The 17,832-nt window shown below is 37.0% G+C and overlaps 3 protein-coding genes and 3 non-coding genes across 6 annotated transcripts; 2 read left to right on the forward strand and 4 right to left on the reverse strand.

Moving 5' to 3' along the window:
* Nucleotides 1–4: 4 nt before the first annotated feature.
* On the forward strand, nt 5–16,112 carry ercc-1 (ERCC1-like central domain-containing protein). Its single transcript, NM_001383709.3, has 7 exons — nt 5–70; nt 11,742–11,971; nt 12,654–12,725; nt 12,802–12,903; nt 13,854–13,918; nt 15,406–15,525; nt 15,857–16,112. The coding sequence occupies exons 1-7, from the start codon at nt 16–18 to the stop codon at nt 15,999–16,001; spliced, it is 789 nt and encodes a 262-aa protein (NP_001369985.1). The 5' UTR covers nt 5–15; the 3' UTR covers nt 16,002–16,112.
* F10G8.10 lies at nt 2,876–3,021 on the reverse strand. The gene has a single exon (NR_050473.1). It is a non-coding gene; the product is annotated as an Unclassified non-coding RNA F10G8.10 (non-coding RNA).
* ncs-2 (Neuronal calcium sensor 2) lies at nt 3,111–4,647 on the reverse strand. Its single transcript, NM_001381187.1, has 3 exons — nt 4,500–4,647; nt 4,157–4,429; nt 3,111–4,052 (listed from the first exon to the last, which is right to left on the reverse strand). Exons 1-3 carry the CDS (start codon nt 4,608–4,610, stop codon nt 3,864–3,866), a joined length of 573 nt encoding a protein of 190 aa, NP_001366858.1. The 5' UTR covers nt 4,611–4,647; the 3' UTR covers nt 3,111–3,863.
* F10G8.12 lies at nt 7,474–7,671 on the reverse strand. Its single transcript, NR_050474.1, has one exon. It is a non-coding gene; the product is annotated as an Unclassified non-coding RNA F10G8.12 (non-coding RNA).
* Nucleotides 9,836–10,054, reverse strand: F10G8.11. Its single transcript, NR_050475.1, has one exon. It is a non-coding gene; the product is annotated as an Unclassified non-coding RNA F10G8.11 (non-coding RNA).
* A 160-nt stretch (nt 16,113–16,272) lies between the features above and the next one.
* Nucleotides 16,273–17,808, forward strand: nubp-1 (Cytosolic Fe-S cluster assembly factor NUBP1 homolog). The gene is made up of 3 exons (NM_060252.8): nt 16,273–16,460; nt 16,509–16,979; nt 17,416–17,808. The coding sequence occupies exons 1-3, from the start codon at nt 16,281–16,283 to the stop codon at nt 17,704–17,706; spliced, it is 942 nt and encodes a 313-aa protein (NP_492653.2). The 5' UTR covers nt 16,273–16,280; the 3' UTR covers nt 17,707–17,808.
* Nucleotides 17,809–17,832: the final 24 nt, after the last annotated feature.

The raw sequence follows: 17,832 nt of genomic DNA on the forward strand, positions 1-17,832 counted from the left end.
ACAGATTGGATTAGGATGAAGCACACGGAGGAGTCACTGATGTCGACAACTGAGAAGAGCCGAAAAGCAGGTTTGTGATCCCTTTTACGGCGGCAAATATACTCGAGGAGCCAAAATAAGTACGTGGTCCCTCCCTCCCTCGGTCGGTTGAAAATTTGATTTGGGACGCGTTGAAGCGGACAAAAGACTTGTTACTCTTTCTCTCTTGTACACGGGAAAGAGTCAACTAAAAAAGAGTGAAAAGGTGTACATTTGTGTGGTTGTGGTTGAGAGAAGGAATAAACAATGTCCCATGTGTGCTTCGTGATGAATGAAAAATTTAGACGTTTGGGCCAACTTGTAGGTAAAATAAATAGTAAAATGGATTTTTTTTTCTAATCGGAACAATTAAGTTGTATTTGAAAATAGAAAAAAAATTGTTGTGTCGTGACGACGATAGAGAATAATAAGAAGGTTTATTAGTTAAACCGGAGAAGTGTGGAAATAATTCAAAATACAAGAAGAGTTCACAGTGACCCTTTGCTCACGTCGATAACTAGTAAAGGTTCACGTTCCTATCCAACAAAAATGTTGTGTCGATTTACGCAGCTCGTGTACTCCCCGAGGAAGATTGTGAATTTGTCTTGCTAAAAAATTATAGTTTAATAAATTATAATAAAAATTCTTGATTTCAGGCTCTTCTTGTACTTGGCATTCATAACTAGGAGGAGGTCTTGAAAATCCAAAAATCGTAAAAAAATGTTTCGAAAATCAACAAAATTGCAGCATTTTTTTTTTATTTGGATGAAAAAAAAACAATTAAAAAAACACTTTTTTTCTAAAAAAAAAAGTTTTAAAAAAATGACCAAAGTTTAAAGTGATTTTCCTAAAATTCAATGTTTTTTCGAAATATCTCGTTTTTCGATTTTCAAAAAATCGGAAAAGGCTTGATTCATATTTCCAATTCAATTCTTATTTATGGCGCGTTAGGAGAAAATGTATGAATTTCTCGTTTTAAAAAATCTTTAAATTTTCGTTTCCAGTAGTTTTCAAACGGTAAATTAAATTCATTGAGTTTCACCCAAAACACTATAGATAAGTAAAGAATTAATATTTTGATTTTTCGAATAATTGGCCAAAGTAGTAAAATCAAGCGGTATATCTCAAAGTTCCCTGCAAAAAACAAATGGAGAACAAAGTCTGCGTAAATCGACACTTGACCGTTTTTAATTCTGAAAAGTTTGCTGAGTTTTTCATATTTAATTGGTAGTTAATATTCCTTGTTCCTTCAAAATACTGAGAATCCAGTTCTCTGTCACCCTAAGATTTTCAAAAATTTCCAATTTTAGTTCAGCTGTCAATTCATATTGTTTGTTTTTCGTCCGATACTTGAGATTCTCCAGAGAAATGTGTTGGTCCTGTTCGTAAATGTTTACCCATACCAGTTCAATCCCCCGAAGAACTAGACGACGTTCAATATTTGAGAATACATTCCACACATCCCACCATCGCCTTCGTCTCAACTCACTTTCTCCTTCCTTCTGTTTCATCTCATCTTCGGGTATCTCCCAGATTGTGCTTCTCCATCTCTTCTTCTTATCCTTTCACTCCAGTTATTCTCGTCTTTGCCGTCGTCTTCTTTCTTTTTCTTTCGTTTTCCTCAAAAAAGAAACCATTTTTGATGGGTCCCCCGAGAAAGACGACAACGAGACGGAAAGAAGGCGAACCGGAAAAGACTACGAAAAAAAAAAGAAAAGAAGGACCCGAAAAGGAGGCGTTTAATGGTGCGGGACTCCAGAAGAAGCATGATGGCGACGAGATTAATGCATCATTTCGGACTAGGTTTACCGCCGTCAGATGAGAAGAGAAGACAAAAAAACGTTACGTTTCGCAAGAACCTTCATCAAAACGGGCAATTATCAATGGAACGAACACAATGATTTACGACAAGCGTAGCTTTGTCGGCAATGGTTGCATCTGGAGCCAGATGATGATGATGATGTAAAACGGCACTACCGTAGTTGGAGAACGTGGATTCTATTAACTTTCAAAAAAAAGTTCGGACTCTTACCTAGGCTTCTGAAAATAAGGATTTTTATCATATACTGTGTGCAAAAGTCTCACCACGATGACAACGGGTTACTGTAACTCATGAAATCATATTTTTTTCGAATTTAATAGTAGTAGAAAGTTTTGAAACGAAGTCCTCAGAATATTATCAGCCCGTAAATTATCACGAGTTACAGTAATTCGATGTTTGCGTGGCGACATCTTTAGGCGTACCATACGGCATCTCTGTCAGATTCGAATTTTGAAATGTAGGATGACGTACATTTTTTAAAGTTTGCTATCAACCCGGGCTGAAAAAGTTGTTGATGTTGTGCAATTCCGTTCTCCTCATTTGAATCTATTAATAAAACAAGACGTGGGTCTTGTGGCTCGCTTCTTATCATTTTCAAATACTTCTCAATTTCCCCGTGTCATTCTCTCAACAACCTGCACCCACCGTCAACTACCTCTCGTCGCAACCCCCAAATGCAGATTCCTCCATACAAGTTCTTCATTTCCGTTTCCAAGCATGTGATGGTGTAGGTCTTGAGCTAGCAACAGGCCAAGTGGGGGAGCACAAGGAAACTGGCTGATAAATGAAACATGAACGACCAGAAGGCGAAAGTGGGAGAGAAGGAGAGATTCAGAAGAATGAAGAGGTTCTAGACACTTCGCATTCGGTATTTATGATGTTGGCACTTGGAGCTACAAAATATAAGAAAAAGAGCAACAAAAAAATTGACCCTGACAAATCGGTCTCGACTGTCTTTCGGGCCTATTACCGTATATGTTTCGAAATAAAAGACGTTGATCATGTGAAGCTTCTTCCTTTTCTTCTTCTACTTCTTATGCTTCGTCTCGTTGTTGCCACACCACGTAATCGGATTTGAAGGACGATGATGAGCACACGCGGACGACAAGACGAGGAGGGCGAGCTCGGGAAAATTAGATTGAATTACCTATGTGGCCATTTGAGACTCGGCAAATAGGTTAACATCTTGGGACCAGGGTTCTGTGTGCAGTGAAATTGAAATTGAAATGATGCGAAAATCGAAATTCGAGAGAAAGCCAATGAAACTTGGTTTAAAATTTACACAGATTTTATTTTATATGAAATTATATATGGGTGAAAACTGAGAATGGAGACAAATGAAGTCAAGAGAGGTGGAACGAGAGAAGGAAAAAAATGAAGAAAAGAATTAAAAATAATAATTTACCGCATACAACTTATTTTCTTATTATTCAAATTTTCAAATAATAATAATAATAATATAAAAATTTGATTTCGCATAAAGGAAAAGTGCAAGAGCTTTGAGTTTTAACCGAGCTGTTAAGGAAAGTGGAGTGACAAGAGGCAAAAAAGCTACATGGGGTACGGTACCTAGGTACACACATCGATCGATTATTGAAGGGATTTGGGAAGGAGTATAGAGAAAGAATTTGAAAGGCAGAGAGGAGAAGACTCTAATCCGTCGTCTAGTAATGGATTAGTGATAATTTTTTGAGTCTGTGGTTAGACGGAAGAAGGAGAAAATGAAAAAGAAGAGAGCACAAAAACGACGAATAAAGAAAAAAGAAGCTGTGGTCGATATTAAATAAACACTACTACAGGCTGGTAAGTAGGGAGCAAAAATTAATGGCAACGAAGTGTGTGTGTCTGTGGAGAAGAAATAAACTTTCCGGGATTATGGGGAGACGGCTGGAATGCTTCGCGGGAGACAGGGAGACGAGGAGGACGAACTTCAGGAAGGAATCACAGCGGATCGTGAGAGAATTAAGAGCAAATAATATTAGACAAAACAATTTTAGGGCAAAAAACTTGAAAGAAAGTTCGTTTACTTCTTGACTTCATTGGTCAAAATTTGGAAGAGCTCCTTATCAGCAAGGCAGCCGTCAACGAATTCCTTCAATGTCAGCTCTTTATCATTGTTAACATCCATCTTCTCGAAGATCATCTTGGCTCTCTTTCTTGGAGAGTCGTCAGCAGATTTTGTCACTTCTGGGCCGAGCATTTCATAGATGGCCTGAAGAATTTATTTTTAGGATGACGATTAAAAGTGACACTTGACACTTTTCAAAGAAGGGAAATAATTCCGTTTTCTTTTGTTTCTGATTGAAAAAAGCTCACCTCAATAATCTTGATCATTTCCTTCTCGTCTATCGTACCATTTCCATCAATATCGTACATACGGAAAGCCCATTCAAGTTTCTGCTCGGGCGTTCCGGAACTCGTCACATTAATTGCCAATAAAAATTCTTTGAAGTCGATAAAACCCGAGTTATCCGTGTCGAATGTTCGGAATACATGTTCACAGAATCCTTCTGCAGAACCTGACGGGAAGAAATCCTTATACACCTTTATGAACTGCTCCTTGGTTAAGTGGCCTTTCGGACAATCTTGCTGAAAATTGCAAAATTTTACAGAATCATGTCAGCTTTTATCGTTTCAAGCCAAAAAACGAAAAACTTACCACAAATCCTTTATACCATTCTTTGATCTGCTCTTCGGTGAAATTTGTGTTCTTTTTCAAAAACTCCAAATCCTCTTTGGAGAGTTTTGGCTTGGAACCCTTGATTCCCATGGTTTGGGCTTATTCGTCTTCTAGGTGTAGTGTAGGGCTGCAAAAAAACGAGAAATTCATGTAACAAAACAGAATATTTTTAAGAAGGCAATTGATAAGAAAATGATACATAAAGCTATGTAGATATAGTCAGAAATGGAAAGAAAATGAGATACAGAGAGAGAGAGAGAGAGACAAGGGAATTGAATGAATAATAAAAATAACGAGGAGCGGGGTGGTAAAGAGGAAAAGGAGGCGCCCCTGAATTGATATGGGGCGAAAAAGAATATGATGAAGAGCATGTTATATGCACTAAACGGCGCCGTCAGACGCGCCCGCTCACTGCCGTCTCACTGTCGTCTGTCTCTTCGCTCATGGAAGCCTACAAATCGATGATGGTGTATGCGTGCGTGAGGAGTGAGTGTTGTGAGTGACGGATGAGTGTTTAGGAGAAATCATTAAAGCAGACGAGACGCAGCAGGAAGATGAAAGAGGAAGAAGTCGCAGAAACATGAACAATAACAGTAATCCAAATCTATAGATCTAGAGGTTTGGTGAAACTGCCAGAATCTACCAAATATGGTTCAATCTAGTCTACGAATCTTCAGTTTATTGACTAGTTAGCAGTAGCTATGCAAAAGTCAACAAACAATCCTATAGTCTAGAATACATTGAAGTAACACTTACAAACTTATCAAGAAATTAACTTTGTGGTAAACCTTTGTCATTCCTCGACATTACCGACCTGTACCCACCTCGAAAAAGCAAGGATCAGAAATAATTGTGGGTCGCATTTCAACTTAAGATAGTTCGAAAAGTGAATTGACTCAAATTTTTGTCCTTATCAATAACCAATATCGTCTGCTCGACGAGCAAGTATATTTTGGTTTTACATTATAATTTTGTCCTCTTTCCATCGAGAAAACCCGAAATTAGATGTCATCATAAACCATCTCAATTTCTAGAAATATGAGGCATATTGTATGTGCAACTCGAGTCTTATAACTTGACACTTGAAGCTTTTGAGGAAACATAAAGAATTCCATTTCAAAAAGAGAAATGTTCGAAATGGGAAAGTGTGAAAGACACGATGGCTGCTGATGTGAAATGGATATTCAGATGAGCACAACCACACACATATACACATATTCTCACCATGGCCAGTACTACATACACACACAGAAATACATACATACATACACCAGAATTGCTAATAAGCGCCACTTTCGGCGCCGTGTCTTTGCATCAATCTCTCTCTCTCTCTCTTTCGAGTTTCTGGTAGTGCTCGATGACGCATGCAAAATGACGGACGATGGTGATAGACCTACGGCCACGTTGGCACACATAAAAAGTGTTGGAGAGAAGAGGTGTGATAAGAAGACAAACTCAAGGAAATTTCGATAAAGCAAGGAATATTGCAAAATGAACTTGACTGTGAACAAAAATGAAGACCATCGAATTAATAGAGAGAACAACAAATTTAGATTTTTAAGGTATAAAAATTCAAATTTCAATAAATCATAAAAGAAAAATTTGGCACGTGTGTTTCACATCCGGAAACAGATGCCTAGACAAACTCTAAGGAATCGCTCTTCTGGTCCGAAAATGCTTGGAAGTGTGTGTGGCCCCAGGAGGACAACACGCCGTGGCGGGGGAGGAGAGGGTGTAAACAAGACGAAATTTGATCGAAGAGGCGAGAAGAAAAGGCTAGAATCCGAGCACGGAAAAATGGGCCCGCGACCCCCGTTTTCCACAAGAGGAATAGAAGGAGGAGTCCCGGGGTTAATGGACTCATAGCATGCTTGAACTCCGCAAAAGGAGCTACTGAAATGGCCGGGAAGACGAGTCTTATGACCTATTCCTGTTTAACCCGACTCACTTGCTCTGTCCGCTCAATCATCATAATCGGAAAAATAAGGAAAATAATTATTATTATGTTCTTCGCGATTTCCTATTGTGAACGAGTGTGCTTCAGTAAGAAAATGATAATATGATAAATGTTAGGGGGAGAGAACAATCTTGTTAATTATTATCAGTTGGGCGTCTCTTTGACAAGTATTTGTGTTTGCTCTACGATTATAATATTCTCTGAACACGCCGAGGACTACGATCATATCATAGTAAGGTTCTTGATTATACAGTTATGAAGCATTTTATATTTTTGAAGAATAACTAAATAATTTTTTAAAAAACGAATCGACATGCGGTATCATAAAAAAGTTACCTCAAAATGTTGATAAAAAAGGGCTCATACCCGTTGAAAAAGTCAAAAGAGAAATGACAGACATAAACTGTTTTCAATAATTGAATCCATAAAAAAACTTCAAAGACGGGCCGCCACGCATTGACGAATTCACTCCAAAAAAGCACCGACAGCGACCAACGGTGTGTTATGCTGCGATTCTCTCCCATTTTTCTCTCTCCCTCCGTCATTGCACAGGAAAACAGATGAAAAATGCGGGGCATGTGACCATAAAACGCATTTTTTATTTAGCCTACCTCCCCTTATCCTAACGGATTCTTGGTATCCATAGGCTACGGGGAAATAAAACAGAGACGGATAATAAAAGTATCTTCCTAAAACGTCAGAAGTGAGAAAAAAAGATACGATGCTTGTGTTTTGCAATAAAGAAGTTGAACTAAAACCTTGCAAAAGTTGTCGCAAACAACAAACAAGACAATTTGGCGGGAATTGGCTGATCATTAAATATGAACGTAACTATTTACCTATACCGTGAAAGAGGTCTCACAATGAAAATGTGGTAATGGTGGTGTTGAGGGACTCCTTTTCCGTGTGAAGTAAATGGAAAACGATGTAAAAAGCGCGCAATGGAATGGAAAATTGGGGGCGGAGTGCGCTGTGGCAGTGCTCGGCGAGCTCTCTGGAGGAGAAGGAGTCGAGAGAAAGGTTGAGCAATAGAGCACAGAGAAGGAGCTTCAAGAGAGAAAAAGCGACAGCCCGGAGGCCTCTTTTGCCCCCGCTGGACGTAGTCAGTCACTTTCCAGTGTGACACTAGAGAGAATGGCCAGTGTCAGCGACAGAGCGGAGACGAGAAAATTGAGAGAAAGAGAGAGCTCCGCCTTTGCTCTGATGCTTCTACTGCTGGTTCAGTTTTCGAGCAAGTCAGGCAGATAGAAGAGAAAGAGAAGGCCTGACGTCTTCTGCCTCTGTTACTGACAAAATAGAGTTGTTATGGAAGAGAAGGGCCGCCAAGAAGAGAAAAAGAAAAAGAAGAGGGTGGGACCTTCTCCTAACTGACGCCTCTTATTCCTTCGGTCTATGCGTGGAACAAAATGATTCTAGAGTTTTGTCTCCATAGGTATCGAGGAAATAATATGAGCGAAGGATAGAAATGAAAAACGATATTTGTCATCTACTACTTTCTATTCTCATATATTTTCTGCTTCATCCTCAATTCATTATATCCCTAAAATAAAAGAATACCAGTGAATATGGTTTTATCTTCGTCGTCATCTCGGAGGCTTTATGGAATTCGAGAAAAAACAGAAGAATGTTATCAGAGAGGGGGATAAGGATCATCCGCCGACTGAAGAAAGCTAGATGAAATGGCTTTATGCACACCCTTCCAGAATACAAACGATAGTCTTGAATGGATGATTTTCAGCTGCAGCTGGTTACATCCTAAACTGTGGTTAAAAAATTATATTACACAAACGCGGAATTTCGCGTCGGAAGTACTGTACCCGGTCTCGACACGACAATTTGTTGTTGATTGCAAAATGGTGTGATCCCTAAAGGTTACTGTAATTTCAAAATCTGAAATTTAATTTTCAAAATTTTGAATGCCAAAATATAATTTTTTCAGAGAATTTCTAGAAATTTCTTTTTTAAATTAAATACCTGTTTTGATCGCAGATTAAAATTTAGAAAACCTTATCTAGGTTTTATTACAACGTCTAAAGTGCCAAACAGATTTTTCTAATTATTTTTTCTGTATGCTCCTGGTCTAGACCTTCGAACATCATCATCTCGTCACCATCAACAAGTTGATCCCTTGTGGAAGAAAGCACTCTAATCCAATTTCCGCCAGTCACTAGATCGACGAGTTTTTTTTTGGCGTTTTCGACGATTGTTGAAGCCTCCGTGTAGTTTTCACACGAACTTTGTATTTCTCATAATTTAAATTAAGTTGAAAAAATGAAGAAAAAGAATGGACCTATTGAAAAGGAATTTTTGCCAAGATATTATCAAGCTGATAAGCAACCATTGTGTGACGAACGGGAATAAATAAATCAAAAAAAAGGAATGATCTTCAAAATCTTTGCGAAGATCAATTTGTATTTCTTGGTGACACCAAAACACCTGGATTTCTGATCTACAGGTGATCAAAGGATTAGTCATACTAAGGAATTTTCACGTGTTTTCTTTTCTACATCTTCCCATTTTCATCTTCGTAACGTCTTATGTAGTAGAACCAAAAAGTTCGATGGTCTTGAAGCAGGGACCACGACGAAGAAAAAGAAGAAACGATGGGAACGGATCATAGAGAAAATGAAAGATTATGCTAATAATTGGTATAAATTATACCAAAACGAGCTACGTTTGTGACGTTCATAAAATACCAAAAAGGTTTAAAAGTTTCAAACTTCACATCATGACGTGACAGTTGCGGTTATAGTTAACTGAGAACTCAACTTCTAATAGCTTGATTAAAAAGTTAGTTCACCTGTTATGTTGTTTCTTGATTTTCGGCATTACTTTATCGGTTTTCACCTGACTTGAAGAAGAAGATGAGGAACTTATATGAGTTGAGAAAATTCATAGATACACAATCTCACGTACTGAAAGTCAGAGTAGCTAGTGGCAAGCTGTCAAACTCATCAACTTATCACCTCCATTCATCTTTTGCGAAACGCTGAGATCCTCTGGGATTCCAACTTGCCAAGATGAGACGAAAAAAATAGGGTAAAAATGGAATTAATTCAGTAATAAAAGAAGTTGAGGTAAAGATGGTTTTAAGGAAATTGAGGGTATTAGATGGAAAAAGGATCCGCAATAAAAGTACAAAAAGAAAAGGGGGTTGTAGGCGGAAACCAAATGATTGGGCATCTCATAAAACATCGTTGGTGTGCCTCTCTCAAAATGTGACGGAAACGCCAGGAGGACATGAAGAAACGGCCCATAAACAATTTCGAATTGAATTCAATCGAAAAGAGAGACAATATGAAGACTCTTGGGAGTTGGGCTGAAGAACAGTTGTTCTGAACAAGTCAGAACCAATTTGAAAATAAAGATGCAAGAAGGTGGAGGAGGAGGAGTTAGGTGGAGGCTCTTCCAAGAGAAGTAGGAGGGGCCGAATCAAATAATAGAAAAAAGGAGGCGACAGCTACACACGGGAGAAGAAGTCGACGACTCCTCGACGCGGCGACATGATTGAATTTAGAATAGGAAGACGAAGAAGAGAAGGAGGAGTGGCGCAGGAGGAGACAAGTTGTCATGTGAGAAACAACATGAAGATGTACACGTATGTGGAAGAAGAAAAAAAGAAGGGCGGTACAGAGAGAAGAGCAAAAAGCACCCAAAGAAAAACGTCTTCTTTTTCTTTATCGTCTTCTTCTTCTTCTCTTTTTTGTCTCCGAAAGATTCTAGCGGTTCTGGTGCGGTTCGGTTGGTGGTGTGCTCGTCAAGTTGTGTGACAAGCACCACAAACAATGGTGGATGAATGCGGGAAAGTTTTGTGGATGTGAGCGAATGGAAGAGGACGGAAGAGCCAGTGGCCAGCTAGGCAGCCCCAGCCAGGCAAGCAGCATACATACTCACTCACACACACACGCCATGCACACCATTTCGGGAAGAGTTGCGAAAGAAAAGATAGGGGAAGTTGGGTTTTGCGAAGTTGAGTGGACGGACTCTGACCGCTTTCCTTCTTTTTTTCTTCGTGCTTTTCGTCTTATTCTTTCGAAATCAACGTCAACTAAACTGGACCACCAAAAAGAGTGCATCTAGGAGATATTTGGAAAAAAGAGCCACCAATTAAACGTAAACGTTCGATCACAGGCTTTCAGACTTCTCCATATTAAAAAAAAAGGAAGAATATCATTAAAACCTCTAACATGGTTGTGTGTCGATTTACGCAGCTCTTGTTGTCCCCGTTAAAAAGGGGACTTATTTGAAGATGATTTTACAGTACCAAAATCAATCATTCTACCAGAAACTGCAAATTCCTCTACAAAAATGAATGCATACTTCTCGTCGGGGAGTACACGATCTGCGTAAATCGACACATTGTCATGTTAGAGTTTCACACGCATTCACAATAATTCTTCTGAAAGCTCATGCCGGAAAATTACTTGAATTTGAAAATTATAATAATAAACATAATTGTTGTTAGAAACTCATTTAGTTGTGAATTAAAAAAAAATCATAAATTCAGCCATATTGATCCAGGTGAAAATTATCGAATTTCTTTATATTAAAATGTTCATAATCTAGAAAATGATTTAGACTTCATTTACGTCAACATCATCCACACAAAATCAAAATTCGAGTATAATCCTTCGTGAATCAGTGAGCTAAACGACCAATATTTGTATGTTCTATGGATTAAACGGGTTATTTGAATAACATTTTTCTGCTTTCGACTTTCGATTTAAGATTTTTCTAATAAAACTATTATTGCCAAAAAATCATTTGAATCAAATTCAAGTCCTTCGGATCTATTCTTATTGTGATGTTATATGCCAACAAGTGTGCTCCTTTAAAAATTACTGTAATTTCAAATTCTGCCGAATTTTCATCGAATTTTCCAATTGTTCTGATGAAAATATATGCATTTTTTTAACTTGCAGAAAACAACAAAAAACACATACATATTAATTAATCGTGATCAAAACTACGAACAATCGATGAAAGTTCCATAGATTATGAAACTACAGTAATCTTTAAAGACGCGTGTCGAGACCGGGTACCGTATTTTTGAGCGCGAAATTTCGCGTCTGGATAGTATAAAAATTATACTATAAAGAAATCGAAAAATTGATAAAAGTTAAGAACTATATCAAAAATATAATTATAAATATTCAATGATGATGCAACATTGAAACCTTATAATCTCAATTTCTACTAAAAATTGAGCATTCTTCTTCATCTTTTTCACACAAGTGCTTATATCACTAATAATCTTGTTGCAGAAGAAGATGATGAAAAGGATATGAAGAAGAGAACTCAATTCCCATCATCATCAACATCATCAGATCCACCCGTAGGAATAGGAGGAAGTGGAGCACTTGTGGTAAATCGACGAAGACAAGAAGGCAACCCGGTGCTCAAGTACGTACGAAACGTGCGTTACGAGTGGGGAGACATCGGACCTGATTTCGAATGTGGACCTACGTTCGGTGTCGTCTATCTCAGTTTTAAGGTATATTTCAATGGCCCGAAATTCCGAGATATTGCAAAAAAAAAACGGAAAAATAGTTCAATTTGAAAAAAGTTGTACTTTTGTTAATTTTTTGTATAATTGCGTACATGATTTTTCTTCTATCGAAAATTAAGCGAAAAAAAGACCGCAGAAAATCAAAAAACTGCGATAAAAAATGTAGATGTGCGGCACGGAAAAGTGGGCGTGGCTTTTCACCTTGAAAATATTCAAACAGAAAAATTAGCGAGAGTTGGAAATTCTTGTTTTTAAAGTTGGAACTTTAGATTTTTCGAAATTTTTCTTTTCTGATATTTCAAAAACTAAATGCCGATTTTCCGCCTTCAATTCAGAAATTTAAGGTTTCATTATGAAAATATCTTACTAAAATACTAGTTTTATAATGATTCATATATACGGACAAAGAGAACACAAAAGAATTGAAGAAAAAGTGAGAAAAAGGAAAAATCGTGTGGAAATCAAAGAAAACGGTGCGCACCAAACAGACAGTAAACACACTTTCTCCACTATTTCTCTTTTCAAATTTTCCTCCAGAATTTTTGTTTGAATAAAAGATTTCCGCGAAACATAGAGGGAATGCCTATCATAACTCTGCCTTCTTTTGGGACCTACTTTCGACTTTTGAACTTAAAATTGTGTCATTAACTATTTCACACCTTTTCAGTACCACAAACAACATCCGGAATATGTCTATACAAGAATCAATGGAAATGCTGAGAATCGGTATAGAAACAAGGTGAGAGAAGAAATGAAAAGAATAAAGAAGAAACAATAGAAGAAAAGGAAATAATTGCTTTCTTTCTCTTATTCAGGTGCTACTTGGATATTGCAACATGGAAGAGCCGAGACATGTTCTTCGTGAGCTGAATATGATTTGTTTCCGTGAAGCATGGACCTTTGTAGTTGTTTACACGGTAAATATTATTTAAAGTTTTGAAAAAATTTGGAAAAAAACTTTAAAAGGAAACAGTGGCTCTGAAAAGTATAATACTGCTAAAATTTTGATACGCTTTTAAAAATAAAATTATTTTCTGAAACATTTTTGGACATTCAAAAAAAAATTTTTTTTAATTTCTAGTAATTCCACAATTTGGTAATTGCCAAATCCAAAATTAATTTTTAAAAAAATTAAAATTCGAAAATTAACCAGTAAAAATTCTTTTAAAAATGAACAGAGTAATTCCTACCGTAAACTTTTTTGAGAAAGAATATAGCAATTTTATCTCTTAAACTATACAAAATAAAAATATTTAGGTCTACGCCAGGGCTGTAACCTGAAAAAATTTAACGAATAAACAAACAATTTAATTTCTTTAAAAACCTGAAAAATCGTATTCTCGCCAGGGATGTCGCAAAAAAAGTTTTCGACCAAAAAACAAAACGCAAAAAAATTTTGTTTCAAATTTGGACCAAAAAACAAAAAATCGAATTTCTCCAAAAAAATTTCATCATACCAACTAAAACATAAAATTTTTGAAAAATAGTTTCTTTTTGGTCCGAAAAAAACCTTTAAAAAACATCAAAAAAACGACAGCCCTGATTTTCGCCTCTAAATCTCGCATGTCTGATTTTTTTTAATTTTAGCCAAAAAAACCAAAAAAGTAAAATAAAAATGAAAAAAGGCACGGATTTACTAAAAGTTATAGATTTTGAATTGAAACTTCTAATATTTTTCTCTGAAAAAATTTCTAAACATTATTATTTACAGTTAACTGTTAAGGAAAAATTCCAAATTATAAAACCAACTAAAATATCAAAATTTCAATAAATCCTCTAGTCATACACGTCACTAAAAAGTGATTTAAGAAGGATCTAAACCCTAAAGTATCAAAAATCCTTTCCACGCTCAAATTCGATTTGACAGGTTGAGGAGGCTGCCGAGTACATTGAGCTCTTCAAGACAACACAGAAGAAGGAAATCACGATCAAGTAGGTTTCTCTTTTTTTTGGAAGTCTTCTATCCCTCTGTTTCTCACTACCGAAATCGGAAATTACACGCCTTTTCTCCGAATCTCGCCATTTTCAATAGTTTTTTCGTTTGGCGACTCGATCAAGCGAGCCCTCGTCTTTTGTTCAAAAAAGACGACATCATTTGTGAGGCATGATGAAGCTCATGATGAGACTCCAGGCGGACGGACACAAAGTTTTGACGCCTTAATTTTTATTCCCAAAAAAACAGTAGGCGGAGCCCCAGGGATGAAAGTGTAATATTTGAGAAGATGTCGATGGGGAATGCCAAGCTCCGAACTAGAAAAAAAAAGAAAAGCAGATGATAAATGTTTGGAGAAACTGCTGCTAGAATGAACACATACAACAACACACAAGTCGGCAGAAAAAAAAGAAAAGAAAAGTAGAAGATGTAAAAAAAAAGAAATGACGGAAGTTAGAACAGAGCATAAATACACATCTGTTCTGCATATTGTTTCACTCGACAACTTTTTACTTTTTGCAAAAGAATGGGACGGAATACGATTTTTTCGGAGGTTCTTCGAAATATTTAATGTTTAGTAAAAATTAATCTTATTTGAAAAGATGAAAATGACCGGAAAAGTGTTTATAAAAGTTTTTTTGTTTTTTTGTCCAAAAAACCTTTAAAAACTAGAAAAAACAGCCCTGGTGGCCTATATTTTATGTGTCGATTTACGCAACTCGTGTAGTCTGCGAGAAGAAATTAGCTTTTTTTCGGACGATTTTACGATCCGAAATCAATAATTTTAGCTTTAGCAAAATACTGTTACTGTTCCTCTACAAAAAATGAACACTTCTCCTCGAGGAGTACACACGCTGCGTAAATCAACACAGTGTAAAATGCTCACAAACTTCCAAAAAAGAGATGGCTAAAATTTTCGAAAATCTGTGCGACTTTTTGTTTATTTTATGATGAGACCTAGGACCACAAGTAAAAATTTGACTGAGCAGCAAATGAGCATTCTACCAGCGCTTATCCTTCGTCACACCCATCTGGCCGTCCTTTTATTATTTTCAACAAACGTTTTCTGTGTTATGTACGTTGGGAGAGCAACAGCAATTTGTGGGCGAAGGAAGCACTTTGGGATAATTTTATGGGTTTTGTAGACCCCGAGTAGAAAGAAAACTAGAAAAGTGATGAACAATTGGGAGAATTTTCGGAAAGAAAAGGAAGGGTTAAGAATAGCTGACACAAATTGTGTAGAAAATTGAATTTGCAATAAGTTTGAGTTGTCGAAAAAAATTAACTAAAAAGTATAGTATTTCCTCCAGAGTAGAAACAAAAAAACTTTCGTTTCGTTAGATAGCTCGTAAAATAAAACCAAAATCGTTAACGTTACAGTACTTCAAAGTCTTATACGCTCTCAGCGTAGCTGGTCTCGAAGCGATTACCTCCGAAATTATTTTTACTCTGAGAAATAACAAAATTAATAAAAATTAATTTTCAGAAAAAAGGCGATTGACGATGGAGGGGACAGTTCGATGAGTGATGAACGCCGACGAAATCGAGAAGCTGCCATTGGATTTCTGACCGCGGCTAGAAGTATCACAAAAACAGATGCGGATCGGTAAGAGAACAACAAAACACAAGTGAAATTTTATCCTAAAAATCAGTTGAAGATACCTTAAGGTACCTTGTCATGACTCATAATTGAACAAGATTACTTGGATATAGTTTTGAAATTTTCTGTTTGGTAATTTTAACCTAGTTATTGTGTTCTCTTATTGTACTTTCTGTTAAAATAAATAAAGTTAGACTAATTTAAATAAGCATCTTAGGAATTCAGTTTCCTGAAAATTTGTAGTGTCTTAAAAAATAATAATGCAAACGCGCTCCACGAACGCTCTCTCTCTCTCTCTCTCTCTCTCTCTCTCTCGAACAATATTTTTTCTTTTCAGTCTTCTATTCCATTTCGGCACTCTTCAAGCAATTTCAACAGCTTCCGAAACATCAATTTCTGCATGTCCTGGTGTCGGACCAATCAAAGCTAAAAATTTACACTCTTTTCTTCATGCAATTATTTCACCTAACGAGCAGGATTAATCGATATTCTTTCAAAGTTTGAATGTGACGAGTTGTATATTTACTTGAATTTCGTAATTGTCATCATCTTCCCTGTGAATCAAACTCACCTGGTAAATAAAAATCAAAGATCACATTAATCGTTTTCTCTTTTTCTCTTTATTTTCATATCTATTGTAATCTTTCAAACGTTATCAATTCCAGTTATCTTCAAAAAATTGTCTCATTATTCGTCTTTTTGTTTCACATTATCTCAATGGTTCAATCGATTTCTTGTTCAATCGATTTTCAGAAAAAAAAATGTCTGACGTACCTGACGACGCTAACGCCGGATGCCCGGGAACTGGAAGTGCCGGAGCTGGTAAGGCTTCAGGATGTGCTGGATGTCCAAATCAGGGGTCTTGTGCTACTGGTCAAGGACCACCACCAGACGCAGATGTGCCGAAGATTCAGGATAGGTTCAGCAGAATTAAGCATAAGGTTAGTCTTTACTATCAAATATTCTTCAGCTGTTAAATTCTTTTACAGATTCTGATTCTCAGTGGAAAAGGAGGAGTCGGTAAAAGTACTCTCACATCGAATCTTGCTCGAGCCCTTGCCTCTGATCCATCAAAACAAGTTGCAATTCTTGACGTGGACATTTGTGGACCATCTCAACCAAGAATGATGGGAGTTGAGGACGAGGAAGTTCATAACAGTGCAGATGGATGGACTCCTGTCGGAATTCAGCCAAATCTGACCCTGATGAGCATTGCTTTCTTGCTCGGTGACAAGAACGATGCTGTGATTTGGCGTGGAGCTCGCAAGAACGGAATGATCAAGCAATTTCTGAAAGACGTCGATTGGGGAGAGGTTGATTATTTGCTGATTGATACACCTCCAGGAACATCTGATGAACATATTTCTCTTGTTCAATTCTTATTGCAAGCAGGTCCATTGGATGGTGCATTGATTGTCAGTACTCCGCAAGAAGTTTCATTGCTTGATGTCAGAAAAGAGGCGAGTTTAAATTTGAAACTTTCCCTGAAAAAGAGTTTTCAGAATAAATTTTTGATACTCACTGTCAGTTATTACACATACGCGAAGTTTTTGCAAGTTTAACGCCAAATATACGGTACCCGGTCTCAACACGAAAAATTTGTTGTAATATTCGAAAAGTGTGCGCCTTTAAAAAGTACTGTAATTTAAAACTTTCGTTGCTTCGGAATTTCCATAATTTTTTTCCAATTTACTTGCATTTTTTTATAACAAAAATTCCGAAGCAGCGAGAAATTGAAATTACAGTACTTCTTAAAGGCACACACCAGTTTTTATTTAACGAACAGTTTTCGTGTTGAGACCGAGTACTGTATTTTTGGAGAAAAAATCGCAAAACTTCGCGTCTTTGTATTAGTTGATTTCATCTTCAGAATTATGATAAACAATTTATTTTCAGGTCAGCTTCTGCGTCAAGACTAAAGTCCCGATTCTTGGTGTTGTTGAGAACATGGCTCGTTTCGTATGCCCCAACTGTGCTCATACAACTCTCCTCTTCCCAACATCCACCGGCGGAGCTGAGCAAATGTGCAAAGATTCGAATCTTGAGCTTCTAGCTCAACTCCCATTGGAACCAGCACTTGCAAAAGCTCTTGACAATGGAGAAGACTTTTTCGAGACAAATCCAGATTCAACGCTGGCAAAATCGTTTTTGGATCTTGCTGAGAAAGTTAAGGCAAAGCTTGTTTAAATTTTCGTATGTTGCATTGTTGATTACTTCTTTTCCTCCAGGATTCCTAATTTGTTTCCATGTTGTGAGTTTTAGATCATCAAAAATAAATGTTAAATGTTTTCCTCATAATGTTTGAACATTTAA

The sequence above is a fragment of the Caenorhabditis elegans genome, chromosome I (genome assembly GCF_000002985.6).
Source record: "Caenorhabditis elegans chromosome I".
Lineage (NCBI taxonomy): Eukaryota > Metazoa > Nematoda > Chromadorea > Rhabditida > Rhabditidae > Caenorhabditis > Caenorhabditis elegans.